Here is a 22,475-nt window from a genome sequence, read left to right on the forward strand (position 1 = left end):
CAGCGAGGAGACCTCAGAAATCTATGGGGCCTTTTATAGTAGATCAGTACTTATCCCTAGCATAAGAATAGACTTTGGGAGCCCATTCCATATAGTAGGATACTCCCTGAGCCTAGAAACAAGGTGGTGGGCCTAGGCCCTATCCCAAAGGATATGACAGACTCTGAAGACCCCCTATGGAAGGCCTCACTCTCCCTGGGGAGCAGAAAGGGTATGGGATAGGTAGGGTGTTAGTTGGGGGTGGGCAGAGGAGGACGGGAGGCAGAGGGAACTGGGATGGACATGTAAAATAATCTTGTTTCTAATTCAAATAGAAAATAAAAATAATTTAGTAAACCAAGAAGAAGAAGAAGAAGAAGAAGAAGAAGAAGAAGAAGAAGAAGAAGAAGAAGAAGAAGAAGAAGAAGAAGAAGAAGAAAATACCAGGGTAGGCAGAATAGTGACTTGATCTGGAGGCTCACTAATGGCCTCTGGGGTTTGTGAACTCCCTAATATTAAATGAAACTCTGCACATCCAGTATGATAATGTTAGAGACTAGGAAACTAAAACCTCAGAGACGCTACGGAGAATCATAATTTGTCATGGCCGTTGAATCGATTGAAGACGTAAAGGATAGTTTCTGACTGTGGATGCTGGTGACCCCATCTTCTGTAAGCCAGCTGCCAGAACATGGTTGGTGTCCGTGTACTTTCTCATGTTTGTTTGTATGGAAAGAAAGGAGAAGATAGCAGGAAGTACCCTTGAAACATCCGGTTTTTTGTCGTGTTGGAGAAGACCCTGGAAAGATGACTGTGTAATGTAGATCCTCCACACCTGTTTGCCAGTGAGCAAAATAAAGACAGGAAGGCAAGAAGAAAGGATAAAGAAACACTGAAATCTCTTTCCTGGCCAAAATGTACATGAGAATTCAGAAGGCTTTTTCTGTGTCATCCATGAACTTGGGACAGTGCGATGGTCCTTTCAATAAACTTCCATGTTAGTTTGACATGGAATAACTTTTAATACAGTAGGCCAGAAACAAAATGTTAGGTAAAATACAGTCACTCACTCTTGGTTTTCTTGAGACATCGGTGTCAGTCATATAAACTGTTAGATAAATAAAATGAAAGAAAGAGCAAAAGAATGGCATAGAAGATTCTCCAAGTACCAGCTGGGGGCAATCCAGTACTATGAATGTGGAGATGAGGACAAGTCACAGAGATCACTCCTAAACCTCGTTGTAGCCTTTTCTTCTCAAATTAATATTCTGGCCCTCTGAAAGCCAGAGCCAGAGAGCAGTTTTGAGATAGTTGACAGAAATTCCTTCTTCTCTTTGTTATCACACATTTCCATACCAAATAATCACTGGTTCAGATACCAGCTGAGCTTCACAGTCTTCCAAATGTTGCAAGCAGCTGGCTCCAGATTGACCCAGATACTTCTCTGTATATGAGAGTAGTGCTCTGGTAAGTGACTAAAATGGCCCTCCATGAAAGCTCTGTGTTTAGGGATAACGCCCAGGATGTATGGCACTCCTTGGAGTACTATAAAGGTGATGTCATCCTTACTCAGATTGATTTAGCTCATGCTCTTCTCTTGTTGTGGGTAAAAGAATAACATCTTCCATGTAACAACAACAAAAAGCATCCTTGCTGTTTGTTATAATCCTTTCTTATCCTTTTAAAATTATATTCAAGTTTGCACAGAAGATGTAATGTATAACTTGACTTGTTTTCATTTCTAGATTGTTGGAGCAAGAGAAAATTGTACTGTACCTGAAATAGATTATTCAGGATTAGTCATAGTAAAATAAATGTTGGCAGATAAGACAAAGGGAGTTCTATAAGCTACAGGTGACGGGAAACCTCCCATGGTATTATGGCTCCATGTGTCCTGTCTTAGCATGCTCTAGGTGGCCTACAGCATTATCCTTGGTTCCTGTCCTATTCCTGATGGGCCTAAAGAAGCCAGGTGTTTGGTACTCTCTCTTTCAGAGCTGTCTTTTCTTCTTCAGAAGGCTATGAACATGAAACTTTCCTTGAAAGCATTACCTAAAAATTTCATACAAAACCAGTAATGCATTACTCCTTAAGGGCTTTACTTTCTATGTTGTTAGAATTCTGTTACCCTATTGTGATCTGTGATTTCATTTTGTGCTGTTTGGCTGCTTTTATTCCTGAGTTTCGTTTTTACTTTGTCATTTACTCCATCCTCTATACATTTAATCGTTGCATTCCTGGAGTTCTCTGAATATTTACTGGCTGAGACTTACAGAGCAGAATAAAAGTAATAACTGAGATACACTGGTAATTCCCAAAACTCAATTCAATAAGATTAGGAAGGAATCTTCCTGAGAAATGAAATGGAATGGGGGTGCAAACACAAACTTGTAGTTTTGACAGTTCAGCATATGAAATACTTCAAACAAAATTCATGTAGGAAACAGTATACATTCTTGGGAGACCACTGATATCTTAATCATAGAAATTGATCAAGGCTTCCAAGCACAGATAAAAAACATTTCTAAAATTTTCATTTAAAATTATGTTACTGATGCATTTTGTCCATAAGAATGACTTTTGTAATGAACAAAATGTACAATTAATAAGCATTAATTAAAAAAATAATGCCATGATGACACGGTGTCAATTGTTGGCAGACATTAGTACAGTTTCACATCTTATACAGAATTTTTATGCTGAGACCACGTTCTGGGTATTAATGGTTGAGCGCCACCTGATTTCTTCCAACTCCTCCTAGATGGAATTGACCACATTTCCTAGCTTCATGTCCCACTTTTCCTTTAGGCTTTCCTGGCTACACACTGTGATGTGCAATCCATCCCCTGCTCTTTCTTTGTGATTAGTATTACTCATGTGCCAAATTTCCTCTCTATTACCTTGTTCATATCACCCGAATCCATAACTTACCCATCCTCCCTCCAGTTGTACTTTCTCTTGGGAGCCAGTCTTAATTCCCAACTGGCCCTTGTCTTTTCACCATCTAGAGTTTTATAAAGTTTTGTTTCTGTCTATATTAGGAGCACTAAAATACTTTCTTTACCACCAACCAAGTGGAAATATCTCATGTCCTTTTAAAAATATCTACAGCAGCAGAAATCAAATTTTTATCCATAAGTGCTCATGACTTCTACCTAGTATTTACAGTTGTTAAAATGTTTTTCACACTAAATACAATTTGGGTAAATTAGGACTGTAATGGAGGTGTTTTCTCTTCACCCACCTAAAAGCTCTCATACACGCTGCTCACACTAGACATTTGTGAACGTAATAATGATGGGTTGGTGGATGGATGAGCACAACAGGTGGAAGACGATATTCATAGATGGATGACAGATTGCATAAGTAGGTGGATAGATAGACAGATTAGATGTTTTGAATATAGGCATTTTAGTTTATTTTGTTTTGTGTTTGCTTTAAAAATACTAAGATAGACTCTCTCTAGGCATCCTTGGAACTTAGTTTGTAGACCAAGTTGATCTTGAATCTGTAGCAATGTGCTTGGCTATAGAATCTGGGCTTTAACTGGCCATTTTGATTATGTGTATATGACATTCACTTCTCTTCTTCCTAGCCTTACTGTTCACTACACCTTCATCTCAAGGTCTCTGAGAATCCCTACACATCTGGGATCATTGCCAGCAGAGACACAGCCCCAAGTATTATAGTTGCCTCAGGTAAGAATCATGTGTGCTTTCCTTGCTATTGTACGTGTGTTTATTTTAAGAAACTAGACATCTGTGGTTGGAATTTAATGAGCAAGCTAAAAATATTTTTGAAAGCCACTGAAACCATTGACCCTGAAGAAAGTCTACTGAAAATCCCTGCTTAGACAGAAAGTTTGTAGTTGAAATCCATCTCAGACTGTACAGACTACTGATGTGTTTCATTCCTGGCTTTTTCAGAATTTTCCTCCCACTAATGGCCATGTGCTCTTTCTAGGCAACATAGGGTCTGAATTGTCAGACAGCGACATCAGCATGTTTGTCTCTTCAGATGCAGGGAACACTTGGAGGCAGGTAAGAAAATACCCTTGGTCTGGGATGTTCTGCTCAAGTTCTAAGCATAGTTCAACTTATTTCAAGTCTGGAAACCTAAAGACAGCTTTGCACATAAATCTTAACATGAATAACATGTTCCCTTTTTTCTTTTAAGGAAAATTTGAAATGAACCAAGACAAGTTTATGCAGGGTGCTGTTCTTATCCTTTGATAGTCCTATTTCTTATCAAGGGTCCATATAAAAATTCTTCTGAAATCAAGTTGGAAAGGATTCTTATGTAAAAGAAAATGGAAAACCCTGAGTTTATCATATAAGAAACCTGGATCCTTTAGGGTGGACTGAACATGTAAAGATTAGTTGTCTTTATAAATTCTCCTTTCCTCAAAGAAAAACAAAAACAGCCATTACCAGGTGGTAACTGAGATGTTAAATCACATGTGTAAATGACAGAGTAATAACTATCAGAGTGCATATGGTCAATAAATATAAATGGAATCACTTCAAACCAATATACTTAACTGCTTCCTACCTTTCTTCTGATTGAAAATTAGATTCTGACAGCTTATAAAACAGACATTTAATGAGGTTTAGCTATCATAACAGGTATGAGCCTAATGGATGAAAGCTACACCTCAATAAATATGTTTTAACTAGCCTCCGGTGCTTAATTATCATACGATAGCTAGCACTGTAAATTGAAATCTAATGCACAGGTAATCACACTTAACAATGAGCTCACTTTGCTTGTAATTTCATGAGAGCAGAAAGAAGGACATGATAGTCCAGTGCTCTTTCTTAGCTTTAAGCCCTCAATGGTACTTCCATATTTTGACAAAAGAAGACAGAGAAGAAATTTTGGGGATCTGAAGGAAGACATATAATTCTAAGGAAATTTGTGGGGAACAATGTCAGTATTCCAATTCTTTTTTTTTGACATTAAACAAGGCATAGAACTCTCTTTTGATACAGGCTGGGGTCATATATTGGGTGTAAGAATTAATGACACTGGAGAGTAGTTGTGTGGTTAAGCTCCCTTCTTTACTTCTAGAAGCCCCAAGTTTGATTCTCTTCACCCACCTCCAGAAACTCATGGCAAACTGTAACTCCAGCTTCAAGGAGTTCAATGCCCTCTTCTAGCCTCATGCACATATCACACACACACACACACACACACACACACACACACACACACACACACGCTTATATATAATTAAATAAGAGAGATTGTGTCTGTAGTATAACTTTAGATGAGTCTATTATAACATTTTAACTGAAACTCCAGAATGCATTTTATATAGGAAAATTTAGAGACTCTGGAATATCTACATTTGATTTTAGAATCGTTTCTCCACATCCTATGACTCAATTTTAAGTGTAGCCACAGTTAGACTTTTACCTTGATTAGAACTATGTGTCAGCTGGAAGGATACCCATGAGTCAAATGAGAAAACATCTCTTGGATCAAATGTGAGAATTTGGAGATAATTAATTCCATCTGAAGAGGGCAATGCAGTCCAGTGAGCCTCACTTTCACCCACTGTTGTTTGTGCATCCTCAGCTTACAGATCTTAGTATATGGATAAGAATATTGTGCTAAACTGTCTCCAAGTTTCCTTTCATCTAGATATGTTCACTATTTACAGGTCCCCAGTGTTCCGACATCCTCTTCAGAAATAAGGATTGATAAGTACTACCACAAATATAAGAGAATACAAATACGGATATAAGCTGTTCATTATTATAATTTATTTTGTAAAACTATAAAATTATTTTATATAGTATCAGTAGTAGATGTAGCCCATGTTGAGAAGCATTGTTTTATCACTTACATTTCCTCAAAGATTTAGGGACACCTATTTCTGTGAGAGAGATTTTAATCTTCCTACATAGACTGTACCCTGGACACCAGGTGCAAATGTAATATAGTTGTTTGCCTGTGTGTTCTTCTTTTTCTGATCCAGATCTTTGAAGAAGAGCACAGTATTTTGTACCTAGATCAAGGTGGAGTCCTGGTTGCTATGAAACACACATCTCTCCCAATTCGACACCTTTGGTAAGGGGACTTCTAGCTTAGAAAAATGCACATGGCTACTTATCTGGGTCAGTCTTTGAATTAGCCATCATGCAATGATTATGTTTGTTCTAACTGCAATAATCTATTTTTGTTCTGTTGAAATGAGACTGTGGACAATGTTTTTGGAAATGGGAAGTTGGGGACAAACCGAAGGATGGGCAAGTGTTTCTACTCTCAAGAGAGCAATTGCATTGTGGTTTTCAAATGTGACAATACATGCATCACTTCCTTAGTTCCTCAGCATCATCCCCTGGATGGCCTCATTAACACTCTCCCATAATCTCTGAGCAGTGGACAATATTTGCAAACACTCATCCTTAAAGGTATCTCACGGAGTTTAGTATCTACACATATTTGTGCATCCTACACAGAGACTTGCCAGTCATGACTATTCTGCTCTTCTTCTGTTTCACATGTCTGACTTCCTTAGTTCCATTTAATGATGTAACAGTCCTCCAACCTGCCTGTGTCTTATACTGATGAAGTTATAAGGCCTGATGTCTACAGAGGTTTATAATGGACCTCTTCTTCCATATTTGGAAGTGATCCACTACACACTGAGATTGTGCAAAGTTAAAAACCTGATTGTCCTACCATCTTTGATTATATTAATGACCTAGGGGAAATCTGCAGAAGACAAACTAAGGCTGATCTTGAGGAAAGGAATCTACAGAGAAAGACAAGAATAAAACACACCCTTCTATCCAGTTGTCTCAGCCAGTGCTCAGGGTCAGGCTACTGTTAACAAATACCATAACAAGATAACCCATGGACAGCATAAATTTATTTCTCATAGTTTTGTGAGCTAGAATTATAAGACAAAAGTGCTAGCCAAGTCCATTTCTGCTCAACAGCTGCTTTCAGATTCCTAAATACTGCCTTGTTGCTGTGTTTCCACAAAGCGAAAAGGATAGGGCGGCCCAGCCATTTTGTTTTATATAAGACAATAGTTCCATTTGTGAGGACTCTACCCTTTTGATCTCACTTTTCCCCAAGTATCTATTCCCTAACATCCTTAGTGATTTTAGTCTTAGCATTTGGATGTGGAAGAGAACACATACATTTACATTATAGCAGACAACCAGAAATGCAGACTTCTCTTGCCCTCATCAGCCCATCCTTCCGTAGGCATTCATTCAGTGAGGTCAGCAAGGATTCATGTAATGTAAGAAGGACTAGCTCATGAGTTGATCACTTAGAGATAGATTTGTTTAATTTTATCAAACTTGCAAGGGTATCTATGCCCAGCACCACCAATAAGACATTATAGATTTGGAGATAGTCCCATGAGGTTTAAGAATTTATAAAACATCTAAATTATTTCCCACCATTAGATTTTTTCCATTTCATTTGACTCTCCCTCATTTATACCCCAACACATCTTGTCACAGTAGCTTCAGTATCTCTGCTTCTGCATTTTGATGTAGTTAAGTACATTTACTTGTAATTAAGTCCCAGTGTGTTATTATTCTCTCTGCTGGTATCTAACATCTTTCCTTAAACAGAGATGTGATGACTGTTAAATTGTTCTGCCATTAGGCTGAGTTTTGATGAAGGGAGATCTTGGAGCAAATACAGTTTCACATCCATTCCACTTTTTGTGGATGGGGTCCTGGGGGAGCCTGGAGAAGAGACACTAATCATGACGTAAGTGGTTTGATATAATCCCATCTAACTATGACACAACAAACCTAGAGAGGTGTTTTGCAGCTGAGCCTGTTGTATCTACTACTGTTAATTTGTAGGTTGTTAGCAATGTTAGTACATAATTCTTCAACAACTTTCAGCAAAGAAGAAAAAGAATGGGAACAATTTTTGAAGACCCAGGCTGAGGTATGATGGTAGGAAAAGACTGTGCTCTTTTCTTTCTGTACTCAACAAGTTTAGACAAGTTAACAGGAACAGTCTTAATAGAAAATAAAGCTATATATTTAAAAAATGTAATAATATAGTGCAAACTGGATATTTAGAAAATTCTAGACCCTTAAGACCATGGTGTTTCATTTTTTCCCTGACTCTTGGCCTTACATAATTGTGAGGCATGTTAAGGAAACAATGACTTTGCAAAATTGAATATACATTCATTCTTGTCTGGAAAGCATGATCATTAATTCATTAAAGACTTGATTAATGACTTAACTGAATATGAGTTTCAGAACTTGGGCTTTGAATTTGAAACATGAAACTGTGATATTCCCTGTTCTTAGAAAATTGGCCATGGAAAACCTGGAAAGATTATATAATTCCAAGATAGTTGAACCAGGAATCAGTAAAATTGCCAAACTCAAAGTGAAAAAAATGGCATTTGTGTAAGCCTTTTAACAATGAGAAAAGACAAGAAAAAAATTATTATGCCCGGTAGCCACACTTCCTCTTTTGTACATGGCAAACACAGCTAGATTAGAGTTTGTTCAGTAGCTCACTCTTATTTAGTCATCATGTTTTCAAAATACTGCTTTGTACACAGAAAAGGTGATTTGAGCAGGCTTTAAAAGGTAAGAGAAATTGTAATTACTTGGTCCTATTGTTCACTTTCTGTAGGGCCTGATGGAGAAGGTAAAAGTATATGAAGGCCATGGGACCAGATGTATTAACAAAGCAATCTAGACGTTTGTGTTGGACCACTTCAAATATAATATTGTGGTTGTTTCATCAGTAATTTTCTAAACCATTCTTATGGCTTTGAATCAAGTATTTTGAGATCTGGCTTTCCTGATTGCTAGTGACAATACTATTGATAAAAATCTTTGAGCCTCAATTTACCCATCTGTACAGTGCAATCACTGATAGCATCCTCCTCATAAATGAGTTCCACAGTTAGGAGATGTGACCCACGTAATGTAGCTAGCCACATGCCTTCTTCACAGCAGACAATCTAATATAAGCTGTTGTTATACTGTTATTGTCTTTATGATTGTGACTCTTATATATCATTGTAAACCCTGTAGAGTATTTGGACACTTCAGCCACCGCTCCGAATGGCAGCTGGTCAAGGTGGATTACAAGTCCATTTTTGATAGACGCTGTGCTGAAGAAGACTACAGACCCTGGCAGTTACACAGCCAGGTAAGAGTTGGAGAGATAAGCATCAACCCCTGGAAGGAGGCAGGGGAGGAATGGAAGAAACAACTACCCTTCATGGCTTAAGAATTCCAGTTCTCAAGTTCACAATGTCCATTTTATTCTTCCATGTTTTATGTCTCACAGAATGATCTGACTCAATATTTATATTCTGTTATGAAGCTGTTTCTGTTTTTTATGCTAAGATATAATGATATGAAAATTTAAACTTGTTTAGTTAGTTTAGATTTACACCTCAAAATGAAATACCAACTCAGCACTGAAATGCAAACGTTATTTGTCTGAGCATGGCATATGGCTGTATGATAGACACAGAGTGAGGGTCATTTCTTCAGTTTCAATGAGCAATGTAGACAGAGAGATAAGACATAAAATAGTCTGCCAATGCTGAGTGAGTGATGCCAGAAAAGTCCTTCCTCATCTCTGTGATTCACTAGGGCTATGCAGCATCTTTTGCCTCCTCTAAGGTACTCATGGTATAAGACTGTGAAATAGCTAATGGAAACTGCCCTACATCATCCCTCTCAGTTATTCATCTCATAACAAAAATCCTTGGATGACAGCTTATTTCTTTGATTTCCCAAGACAGAAGTCAATCTGCACAGGCTAGTCAAAGGATATGGTAGACATCCCCACTAAGAGGTCATGCCCATATTCAGGAAGTGAACATTTTGTACACCGTACTCCGACTGAGTAACACATTTATTCATGGTGTGAAATGGAGCCGGTTAAAGCAAGTTTCCTCAGTAAAGACAGGGGATAATAGATTTAAAACATTCTGTTCTGACTTTTCAGACACACAAAGGTGCTATATTTGATAGTGGGTGCAGCATTAGCAAGGAACACCTACTCTTATTCAGAGGCAAACCAAGGGCATTGTCACTCACGTTGCTGCTTTTTTTCTCTTTGGGATGCATACATATTGTGATACTTGAACCTTTATTTATTGGAAAAAGACCGAACTTGGTTTCCTTGCTTCTCTGGTAGATGATCCTAAAATCAGTACTATAAAGCAATGCAGAAAAATATCAAATTGAGATAAAATGGGTGTTTACGTTTCTTAGCAATGTTTTTTCATGTACTCATGAATGACCAACCATATAAATCTTTTGTTTTAGGAGAACTGAATTAATCATTACAAGATAGCAATCAATTTATTAGTTACAGCCGATCTTACATTCCTGTGTGACCTTCATTGCATTAAGCCTAATACGTTAACAACAACAAAAGGTTTCATGAATATATAAAGAGTCAAGGCTATCATTAGGAAAAAAATCTGCATTGCTTTGTCTGCCTCTGTGCTCATACTTCATAATCAGCATCAAAAGGAAAATACCAATAGCATAAATTCGGCTGCCAAACATCTTATTTATGTTAACATTTGTGAATATCTCCCCAAATCACACTGTTATCCAATAGGAGAAATCTAAATCTGTGCTTGATTTTCTGTAATATTTGTCTCCTTGCAGGGTGAAGCGTGCATCATGGGAGCCAAAAGGATATATAAGAAGCGAAAATCTGAGCGGAAGTGTATGCAAGGAAAATACGCGGGAGCGATGGAATCTGAGCCGTGTGTTTGCACGGAGGCAGATTTTGACTGGTGAGCCTCCATAGCTATTTCACAAAGCTATTCAGCAATATGACATCCCTGAAGCCCTCAATAAAAGATTAGATTTGAGAAAGTGATTCCATACCTAAGGCTAAGTGGCAGACCTCATGTTTTTATAAAATTCTCTCTTGGCAATATCATGGTTTTTATTAGCTATGTGATTGTCTCTTTCAAAACACCAGCAGTTTCTTCTTTGGATTTTAAGTGGCCTTACAAGATTATTGGAAATTACCTTTATATTGATGAAGTATTCTCAGAAAAAAAAAGAAGAAGCCAGATCTATCTTCAGCTGCTTTAGATGGATAGATACCAACATGGGAAATCGTAATTGGAGTTCTCAGGGAGCAAATACATTTATGTGCTACATAAAATCTTCCTAGAATCTAGCACCCTTGATAGGCATAATAACCTCAAAAGATATAAATTCTCTGTCCCCGAAAGTTTTCAATCTGTGGTGGTCAACTAAGCACAGCTTATGAGAGCTTAAGAGAGTGACATTTATAAACTCTTTGCAAGAGTGAACTCAATTTGACCCTGTGATCTGAGTGGTTATGGAGCTAAATTTAAACTCGAGAAGCAGAGAGGCATTGGGAGGTATCAACTAAAGAGAACAGAGTTCTTTCCAGACATAAGCTAAGCAGAAATCTATACTATAGAGCCAACCATGCTTTTGACTTATTCTGGGTCAGTGTTTAATGTTCAGGCAAAATTGAAAAATTATTGATGAAAACTAATAATTAATCAATCACATTTTCTGTTGCTCTTACCCTCTTACATTTTTTATCTATCTCATTATATACTAGAGGAAGCAGTTAATATGTATTTATGGAAATGTTAAACACTCAGAACTTGAACCATATATATTATTCATTATTATTACTTCAATTTATGTTGTGTTGTGTACCTACAACAGCTCATATTATACTCATCAAAATATGAATGATTTATGTGACATAGTGTCTATACATGCATCTCACATCACAGAAAAAAGTTAGTCTTCCCTAATGACAGACCAATGGAGATGTTCTCTGATTAGTGGTGCTGAGAAAGTCTGCCAATTGTCAAACCAATAATCCATCATTGCTTTCTCTTGATGAACAAGAAAAACCAAGAACCATCATTGTAGCTCTTTGCACTTAGGTCAGGGGCATCAGAGCTTCAAACAGTGGAAAGCACAGGAGTTATAGAGGGCATTTCCCCAACCTGGACTTCTGTCAATGTTACACACCTGCAACAACAAAATTACTTCATCCCTCTCCTTCCCCTGGTACTGACACTCAGAAAGATACAGAAAAACCTACATTGAGATTTTAAGTCATCCATCACATCCACCTTTCTGGAGTCTGAAAAATTTTTGATCATCTGTCATATTGAAGGAGAATCTGTAAGTCAGCATGATACTGGAAGAGTTGTGGTTCTGTAAATTAGCCATTCTAGGCAGGTCAGTGGTCATGCACCCTTTAATCCCAGCACTTGGGAGGCAGAGGCAGGTGGATCTCTATGGTATCCAGGCCAGCCTGGTCTCCAAATTGAGTTCCAGTACAGCCAGGGCTGTTGAAACCATGTCTCAAAAAACAACAACAACAACAAAAGTGGGCTAAGATATGCCAAATATTCTGCTTTTTTCATAAAAACATTTTCTACTTTGAATTTTTTCTTATAAGATTTCAAAATGAATATTTTGGTTTTGTTCAAAGCAAGAGCAGTACAAGACAAGGAAATTAACTAAGTTTCTCTCCTTGACAAACCTCCATGTCTGTCTTGTTCACATCCTTGAATTCAGTGGTGACTGGAGTCTATTACCAATCCCATAGACTGAACAGTGCTCCTTGGAGTAGAAAAATGAGTCTTAAATAGCACTATTGTAAGGTTTCCTGCTCAGATGGAATTTTTGTGATGGCATGGTGTCTGAAAATATTTTAGAAGGACCACCATGCCCTTGTCGGGCTTCTGTTAATAGCTGGACTTTCTATAATCTTGTCTGACAGTAGTATAATGAAATATACTGTCACTGGATGCTCCTTGTGGTTCTCTAGCTTCTGTAAGGTATTTTCCTGGAGTGCACACTGGGTGTTCTGGAAGTGGCTCCTCTGTCGTTTTCCTATTCACGCTGTGTTGAACCAGGCCCTAATCCAGAGGGTCTGTACAGAATTCTCAGTTCCAGCTGCCTGATGACAGGCCCCTGAGGCTGAGCCCATTTCTCTCTCCACGCACTCCATGTGCCAGTATCTCACCACTATTACAAGGATGGGCCAATTCAGACTAATGCTTGCCCATTGCTGCCTGTGATTTGTCTGTGCATGTGGAGGTACAATTTGTTGTCCTTTTCTGTGCCCAGTTTCATCTTCCAGAAGCCAAGAATATCAGAGTGCCCTGGAAGCAAGAGTGCATAGAGACTGAGAGAAAATTCTTTTGAGCCTTTTCTAGGCAGAGGCAAGACTTAAGGCAGTTAGTACCAACTGGCACTGCTATCTCCTGAGGGCAAAACTTTTCCTTGGGGAAGTGCTTGATATACTCCTGAAGGGCATTTTCTTTTTGGCTGTAACTCTGAAGCATATGGCTTGTACACAGAGAAACCTGGCTCTGCTCTACCTGTTACAACCAGATGTTTTGGAAGAACATCCCAAAGACATCACTGGTAATGAGGACTGAGCCACATGTGGCTGTATTAACCTCTGCAATGATGCTTTCACTAAGACTCAAGCTTCCGACACTGCCAGGTTCCTAATTACTGCTCCTAATTACATGAGAACTAACCCACTCCTACAACTTAAAGGCATTTAAGTGGGGATATTGGTTCTATGAGACTTTTTCATGGGTAATAGATAATGTCTAGAAGAGACATTTCCTGCTTAGAGGGCATTGGTTTAGTAATGCTCATTTTATTGACAGATTAGAAGTTGGTTGTGGACTAACATGAAATAGTTCTGGGTAAGTTTGCCTCAGGCTAAAAGTTTTGTCTCGGGTATTTCCCTAACAGTGACTATGGCTATGAGAGACATAGCAATGGGCAATGCCTACCAGCTTTTTGGTTCAACCCATCCTCACTGTCAAAAGACTGCAGCTTGGGACAGAGCTACCTCAACAGCACCGGGTGAGTTTCTGTGGTAGTGGCCCTCAGGGTCCAACCTCTTCCTCCAATGAGCACACATTACAGGACACAGTTCCTTCTGATCAAAGACCAGACTTGTTTCCCCATAACACAATGTATTTCTTGACAGAATGTAGTTTCTTGTCACTATATTGCTGTCATTAAACATTTGGCATGCATGTGTCTTTGTGTTTGTGTGACTTGTATGTGTATATGTGCTGATAGTAGGGACACATGGGTTTGGGGGCCCGGGGTTGACCTCATTTGTTTTCCTCAGTTGGTTCTCACTGAAAGTTTTTGGGACAGGATCTCTCACTGAATATAGAACTCACCAATTCATCTGTACCGGTTTGTGGTGATATCTTTCTTGCACAAATAAAGCCGCTTGCGGGGGTGGAGGGTTCAGAGAAGGAGCAAGCCGCAGCACACCTTACCTCTTAAGCATCTCAGCAGAGAATTCCTGTTTGTCCCTGCTTATATCCTGTTTCTGCTCAGCTACCTCACTTCCTGTCTTTCTGTACAGACCTCCAGAACTCTGTGGTTAGCTAGTGGCAAGCTCCATTCTCTTAACCCCAGACAGGTGATATTTGTACAGTGAACTTCAGGGATTTCTCTGCCTCCATGCTACTAGTGTTGTGGTTACAAATATGTGCACCATGCCTAGCTTTTCACATATGTGCTGTGAGAATCTGAACTCTGATCCTTCCTCATGCTTCTGTATCATGCTGTCTCTCTAGCCTACACATTTAAGCTTTTTGTTTCACATATTTAATTTCAAAAGAAATAATACAGATTTGTTTTCTATATTTAAAAATCCAATTTATTTCATCACCTTAATACTGGCCCTATTTCCCATACACCTGTGATCTGTGTGTTATGTACATTTCCAAACACTTCTTCACATTTTTCCAACAATTGACTGCTTCAAGAAAGATACATAAAATCAACTTGGAAAGTTGTTGTCATGTGATGTGCTACTAACTATGTTGTCCTCTAATTTTCCTTTTTTCATTCAAAACTGTATTTTAAGCATCTTTCCAAGCCTGAATGGATGGAGCGCTTTCATCCCTTTTTTATTTGCCTTACCAAATACTAGTGGTTATTTAAATATCTTTTTTTTCATGGACATTTAGGGTATTCTGCTTTTGGCTGTTTGTTTGTTTTTTTCTCTGCCATTATAAACAAAGTTACAATTAACAGCCTCTACCACATCCCTTGTTATTAAAAACAGTTCAAGATAATTAGGGTTTCTTTTGTTAATTGGAAGTATTTCTTCTAGCTTGCAGAACAAAATTGCATGCAGCCAACTGGTTCCTTCTTAGGCTCATGTATCAGTCATTGCCAATGTTTCTCTCACAAAGATGAAAAAGGTAGGTCCTGCTCAGATGCTGCTGAGGAGACCCACAGACTAGAGATTCATAGTAATCAACTACTACCCCCTTGAAAAGCCAATGCCAGTAGATTCTGCAAAGGCCAATGCAATGAAAGGGAATTACATTTTTTTTTCAAGTTGAGCAGTTGAGAAATGTCAATTCAGATTAAATGAACACTAAGACTGACCCTGATGGCAAGATCCACATGAGGTGTTTTCTGGAGGATAATGTCACACTGTTGTTAAGAAACATTTTAAGATTAGGTAACTAAGTTGTCACTACTCTCTCCAATGCCACCTTTAACCCCTGTCCTCAGGGCTAGTCAGTGAAGACTCAAGACCATAGGATTAGCCTGGCAGAGCATGCTAGCCTACTTGTTGCTCCCTAGGTTACCCACTGCCTGCCTCACCCTTTGTCTGATTGCAGAGCGCAGAGTGCAACTCATACAGAAGTCAGCTGAGTGAGGTCCTCTAGTAAATCACAGCTAAGGCTGAGGAACAGCTAAGGTAATCATGGCCAAGGCTAATGAACAAATCTCAGAGCTCCCCACCTCTGAGACCACATTCAGAAGGGTGAAGTGAAGTCTGTGCTCCATATTTATTTATGTGTAAATGTTTTTCTGTATAAATGGTTACTCTGATTTTAGTATAAGCTCATTACTCTGTATATATAGCAGTGTTCCTGGCTTCACCTACTTCACCAGGATGGAAAATTTTAGCAAATAATATTATTATGCCCAATAAAAATGTTATTTTGAGAAGACACCAACATTTTGTATTATCAACTTGTCTGTGTAGAGGTCAATGGCTTTACTTTTGGTTCTCAGCTGATAGCCAGCCTTTAGAACAGATAGTAGTGATAATAAGTAAACAAATGAAAACTATATCCAGGTGTCCTCCATCTCTGTGGTTTGGTACAGTGTTGTCAGGATTTCTGACATCTACATATGGAGCAACTCCACTCTGTTTTCAACTGTTGGTTCCCTGTGTCTTTCTTCTTTTGCCCTTAAGACTTTTGCGGATTACCACAGCCAGAACTCAAGCAACAAGGCTGAAATGAGTTTTCTGCCTGAGATGCACTGAGAGAAGTTTTATTTAGTTCAAAAGAGGGGTGTCTTGCTATTTGCTGTTGATCTTTAGCACATAAATTGTTTCTTTGTGCCTTGAATTCTTAACCTATGGGAATTTCCTATTTACATTTAGCTTGTGATTAAATGTGGTACTGTATAGTGAGCATGTAGCCTAAAGCCCACGAGCTAGTCATTACTTTGAAGAAATACAGATCACAGCTATAGCCATCAGTTAATTATTTCTCTAGAGTGGGGGATTAAAAGAGGAAGAAAAACCTTTTATTCATTGTGAATGTTTAGTCTAGACATGAATGATCCTTAATGGTCACTGCAATGTTTTATCAGTGACATATTTAATCTACATTGCAGTTTCTCATCTGTTAACCAGAAATAGGGGTCTCTAAAAGCCAATAAATCGTGTGATTAGGAAGTGATGTGCCACACACTGTCATAAAGTCACCTGATTAGGACCTGAAATACTAGTCACAGTAAACCTGAAGCTGCATCTATCCCTCTGTGCCACCCAGACCAGATAACTAGCTTGCTTGATTGTTGAAGCAATTTTTTTGTCTCAAATAAAATGAAAACCACATCCATTGGTTTATTTTTTGGCATGTAAATAATCAGATAGCCCTAAAGCCTCCCCTCCCCCCTGTAGTGGCATCTTGCCTTGCCAGTAAACATAAAACCATGCCCAAAGGGTGTGGCCACCACCACAAGTTCACTGGCAAGGCAAGATGCCACTACAGCCCACCTTTTTTCTTGCCAGCAAAGTTTCTATATATCTCAAGTTGTGAATGCACAAGATTATTTGGTTATATGTGGTGTTTATGTTCTTTGGAACCAGGGAGCATACTGAAAATTTAAGTTGCAAAATTAACTAGGACATTGCTTATTTCTTGTTATAGTGGAGATGGGATCAGTTTATTCTAAGAAAACTAGGCAGCTTTCTTCAGGGACAGATTTCTTCTTGTTATTAAATCGGTGATATTTCTAGCTTTGATCAAGTGAATGTGTACAGAAATCTCTAACTGTGGAGTTGCTTTATAGGAGCTTTAATCCCTCATGGAGTAATATCCAAATACTGTTGTTCATGGTTAGTTGCTTAATATATAATAGGGATATTTACTCAAGAGGCTTGCTTAAAAATAACGTGAGTGAAGTATCTATATAAAATATTTAGTTGGTCCATAAATAAAATGTCACATATACAATGAAGTAAAAGCCTAACTTCCATATCAATACAATATACTGAGATGTTTTAAAATAATGTTTATAAATATAAGCCTCTTTCAACCAGCATAGACACAGACCTTTGGTAATCTGCTATTCCCATGTAATTTCTATTTCTAGTCTCACTGTGGGGGAACTATTCATGGTGACCCATGGGGATCCTGATGTTTTGTCTGATCTAAACTCTGTAAGATTTGCCCATGTGCAACAAGGAGAATAATTAGCCTTAAAAATGGTGCATATGTTGGAAGTCCACAAAAAGGAAATCACTTGCATTATTTATAGGCTGATCCCTCCAGGAGCCCATGTAGCTGTTTTTCAGCCAAGATTCCTGGAGCCTCACGGTGGAGATAAGAAAATAATTGTTACCTGCTGTGAAGTTTTCTCATCTTTTCATGGGATGGCATAGCAGCTGGGAAATGGATAAGAGGCATGTTACCATTGTGAAGGCTCATTCTATCTCATGACTGCTTCTCCCCACACCAATAATAGTAACTACAGATTCCCCCACAGGTGTTATGATGCTGTGGCATTGCTACTTCTTCATTGCGTCATCTTGGGCACCTCCGTAACCTGTCTCTCCTTTCCCTGTTATGAAAAAGAAACGTACTGTAGTAGATATTTTGTGATGCCTTCCTCTCTGCCATTTTATTAGCTGGTTGAGATGATTCAAAAGTAAAATTTAGTCTGTGTATGCTCAAGAGGCAGGAAAATAATCAGATTTAGTTGTACTAATTGACTCAGATGATGGATTTTGGGAGTCTCACTCAAGACTGTTTCCAGTAAGTCATTTAGTTAAGTGTGTCCATATAAACTATTTCGTCAAACCTGTATTCAAGATTAAGTGGTATCCCATTTGCTTTTCAAATGGAGTTGTGCTTCTATTCTATTTGATGTAAGTAAAACTAACTGTCTACCTAGACCTGGCAATGGCTCATATCAGGCCCTCAATTCCTATGTCTAAATACTTGTTTTAAAGGAAAAGGTCTGGAAGTTGTTACATTGAAAACAAACAAACAAACAAACAAACAAAAAATGTGAAAAAAGCCCTGCTTAGTCAGCCATGGAAGTCCATTCTTTCTGAATAGAGATGCATGGCTGCCATGTATGACTTTTGTTAACTTGTGGGCACATTGCATCCTAATTGAAGCACAAATGCCCATTTCTGGCTGCACATGCATACTGACAATAGCTGTCAAATGCTTTGCCACTCTGGGTGCCAGGTACATCCCATACTCACAGAGAAGAGACAGTCTGGGTCCTCTCCATGCTGGCTTCCGTCAGTCTCTCTAGATGTGGGGATGAAATAAGCAGTTTCTGTGTGGTTCCTAAGCTACGCTACTGCAGCTGCAGCTTCCTGATGCCAATGGCCTGTGATTATTTAGATCCTCTCTTTTACAGACATGGACATGTACACTTTGCTGTTTTCTCATTGCATGCCTACCCTCCTAAATGGAGGGTATTTCAGGTCTTGTCTTAGACTCTACTCATCAGCAGCCTCCATTCCCTCTCCCTAATGCTTGCTCTTTTCCCTGCCAGAATAAGTCTGGAGTCACTCTTGCAAGCAAAGGCACAAAGTGCAGCCCAATTATTGAAACTGTTTTATTTTCTCACTGTGCATGGCATTGTAGCCATCATTGTTCAGTGACAGTATAGCCCACCTGGGGGACAACATGACCTAGAGCTGTAATTCTAGCTTTGCCCTTACATGGGATAAATACAGTGAAAGAAAAGAAGTAAGTTCACAGAAAATCATGTCATCGAAGCTGAAGTTTAAAGCATGAGTCACATAATAACAGCAGGAAAGAGCACCCTCCTCAGAATGATCAACACAGGTAAAAGGAGTGGGGTAGATTCCTCATAGCCTAGCATCCAAAGTACTCTGTGCAAGAGAAGGAGCTGAAGCTAGGAAAACCAAGGGGAGGTCAGGTTACAGACCTTTATTTTGAGCCTCAACTTTATTTTCTCTTTGGGATATGTATATCTTGAATAGAAATTTTGAGTTATTTTATGAATCTATAGACATAGTTGGATTTGATCTCAAGATGGTCTTAACAATAAGGGTTTCCATTTTAAAGAAGAATAACTAACATTTAATAATTATAGCCTTTCACAAATTTTGATATTTTGATATTTTTTAAGTTCTAAAACTGTATTGCTATAGCTGTGTGTGTATGTGTGTGGGTGTGTGAGCGTGTGTTATGTTTACATGAGTGTGCAGTGCATATACTTATGCAAATGCATGTGGAAGCCAGACCAAGACATTGGCCATCTTCCTTCTACTGCTCTCTCCAGTATTTGTTTGAGACAGGGTCTACACTGAACTGAACTTACTTCTTCGCAGCTAGTCTGTCTGTACTGAGATCCAGCTGTCTATGAGGCCCAGTGGGATTGCAGATTTAATAGGAAAACCCCCATTCCTGTTTTTTTTGTTTTTTTTTTTTTGCATGGATGCTTAAGATTCTAATTCAAGTCCTCATGCTTACAGAAAATACTTTTTCCATTGAGCCAACCCCCGCCTCTGTGCTAAGACTTTTTAAAGTACACCTCCTTATTTATTTCATTCTTTCAGAACTTTACCAATATATTCCGCGTTTGTCCATATGTCATAGGAAAAGGTGCTAAAGATTTGGAGAGGTCAAGTAAAAATTTCCATGTGTAGGTTCTTGAGAGTTTTCATTTGAAGCTGAACAATTTAGTTTTAAGACACTAGTCTTAGCCTCTGGGAGACAAAATCACCAGGGAAATTAAAATTAAAGCAAACAGGTGCCTAAAGTTCTCAAATTAGAATTTCCTGTGGTCAGGTTATCCATACTCACAAATTGTAAAACTTCCCAAAACAACCCAAAGATACACAGGAATAATATCACTTCATTGTGGGATACTAAAGGAAAAATTGTGTTCTCATGGTTAATTAAAGCATAATTCACAATTGATGAAAATATAGAAATAAGCTAAATTCATCAGTATATGAGTTAATGAACAAAATGTGAGCTACATGAAAATTATCAACTTATTCAAGAGATTGAACCCCTATCATTTTCAACAGGCTGGAGTTCTAGTGCATCACGCCAGGGAAAACAATTCAGGCAAAGAAGCGCAAACACTGTATGATCTCCTTCAAGTATGGTATCTTAAGAACTGGATCTCATGGCAGCTGAGGGCAAAAGGCAGTTACCAGTGAGAATGGAGGAGGGACAGTTAGTTACAAAGCAAATGTCAATGTCAATCAAAGCACCAGAAGTTTTAAATAGTCTGGAGAAGTAAGAAAGTTGCTGTGATCCATTGTACTGCAGGTTGACCATAGTTAATAATACATAGTGCATATTTAAAATACTCCTGAACTAGATTTTATTGGTTAATTTCATACCTACACCAATCCCTTTCTCAAATCCATGAGTTTTTTTTTTTTTTTTTTTGTGACCCATTTAGTTTTTTCAGGCTCATCTGTATGTGACTGGCCACTGAATTGGAACTACCCATTAGAGTCTATTGAACTGTCAGTAGGTATTCATTGGAAAGCAATGGTGCCCTTTCTCTTGAATCTATCAATAGTGATTAGCTCAACAGCGAGAACTAGTGCCTTCAGTGCCCCTCTTCCATGCATACCGAAGTGTCAAAATGCCCAGGTTCTGTGCAGACACAGTATGGATACTGGAAGCTAATGTGAGTTGGTGATTTAGGTGGAAGCATTGGGTACAAAGATAGCATTTGAAGTACTATCTATCTTCTGACTTTTACAGTCCTTCCTTCTTCGACAGTGTCCTCTGGGACTTGCAGGGATATCACAAAGGTCTCGTTTAGGGTCAAGCACTCTTCTGCTACTCATTCCCATCATCTAGGACATCCATGAGTGTGCCTTGCAGTCAGTTGAGTTCAATGGGGAGAAGTGGAGGGGTCTTCCCTGATTAAAAGTGAGAGTAACATTTGTCAATGGATATAAACATTTTAAAGAAGAACCTCAATTTTGACATTCTTGTCACAAAAGATTGGATCTATTGGTGAAATATGGGACATAGCAATGACCATGTCTCCACAGATCAAACATTAATATTATAACCCATAAATATCAAGTTTTTCTATAAATTAAAAAGAGATTTAAAAAAAGACATGCTGAATTCAGATATGCCACCATCAGGCGATAACATCATCTTATTATACAGTGAATGGCCATGGACATCTGCAGTCAGTAACATCACCACAACCTCAGAGGACAAATATTAAGTCGAAAAATCATGGGAGGTGGCCGCTTTTACTGTTTCTTTCCAGTTTTAGTTTTACAAACACAATATATAGCCTTCTTTTTTTTAAAGATTTTCAGGCAGCATAGAAAGTAAAATCAAAGAAAGTAGAAGTTTAGGAGGCATATGGAGATGGGAAGGTAGAGAAGAGCTGGAACTGCGTTGTTGGAGTAATAAGACCCTGTCTACTGATGAGCCACAGGTAATACCAAAGGCGCGTTTGCAGAATGTTTTCTTTTCAGTAATTGTAAAAAGACTCCCTTGCCATTACAAAGCACTTTTCTTTGTGGCAGATTGAAAAATGCTTTTCCAACTAAATGCATCCCTGTAATATTCAGACCTCAGGTCCAACATAATCATAAGTTGCATTTTTATTATGGAGGTAGCAGCCCCATTTAATAACATATTAAATGCATTATTCATTTATGTAACTCAGAACCAGGGACAGCTGCTGAGATGAAAATAGAACCATTCTGTGATTCAAAAGCAGGTGTGTGCTTACTTGAGTAAATTAACTCTGTATTTCTGCACAATTTTCTTCTAAATTTCAGGGACAGGTCTGGTAGGGCTAATGTGATGCCATTTTCATCCAAGATATAAAATGGTTTCAGAATGGATTTTAATGGGCATTAAAAAAAAATACTGCCAACAGTGTTCTCTGTGGCGGATTCCCAGAGGGAGAGATTCATGCTTTGGATTTAAG

At 38.4% G+C, this 22,475-nt stretch overlaps 1 protein-coding gene and 1 long non-coding RNA gene across 21 annotated transcripts in view; one reads left to right on the plus strand and one right to left on the minus strand.

Annotated features, from left to right (window-relative positions):
* The window catches only part of Sorcs1 (sortilin related VPS10 domain containing receptor 1), a 513,824-nt gene that overhangs the window by 419,295 nt on the left and 72,054 nt on the right, over positions 1 to 22,475 (plus strand). For all 4 annotated transcript variants that reach the window (XM_027407047.2, XM_035441778.1, XM_027407045.2 and 1 more), the window contains exons 11-17: positions 3,575 to 3,677; positions 3,943 to 4,019; positions 5,963 to 6,054; positions 7,615 to 7,722; positions 9,024 to 9,141; positions 10,626 to 10,756; positions 13,746 to 13,859. In XM_027407047.2, coding sequence (XP_027262848.1) covers positions 3,575 to 3,677; positions 3,943 to 4,019; positions 5,963 to 6,054; positions 7,615 to 7,722; positions 9,024 to 9,141; positions 10,626 to 10,756; positions 13,746 to 13,859 — 743 coding nt within the window. The remainder of the gene's footprint in view (positions 1 to 3,574; positions 3,678 to 3,942; positions 4,020 to 5,962; positions 6,055 to 7,614; positions 7,723 to 9,023; positions 9,142 to 10,625; positions 10,757 to 13,745; positions 13,860 to 22,475) is intronic.
* LOC103158813 overlaps positions 436 to 22,475 on the minus strand; it is a 71,321-nt gene continuing 49,281 nt past the window's right edge. For 16 of the 17 annotated variants that reach the window (XR_004768954.1, XR_004768955.1, XR_004768951.1 and 13 more), the window contains one exon: positions 19,964 to 21,435. This is a non-coding gene — a long non-coding RNA (uncharacterized LOC103158813). Of the gene's footprint in view, positions 1,756 to 17,900; positions 17,944 to 19,963; positions 21,436 to 22,475 lie in introns of those variants that run through there. The other variant, XR_004768946.1, reaches the window with a different exon arrangement.

Source organism: Cricetulus griseus, chromosome 3 (assembly GCF_003668045.3).
Source record: "Cricetulus griseus strain 17A/GY chromosome 3, alternate assembly CriGri-PICRH-1.0, whole genome shotgun sequence".
NCBI lineage: Eukaryota > Metazoa > Chordata > Mammalia > Rodentia > Cricetidae > Cricetulus > Cricetulus griseus.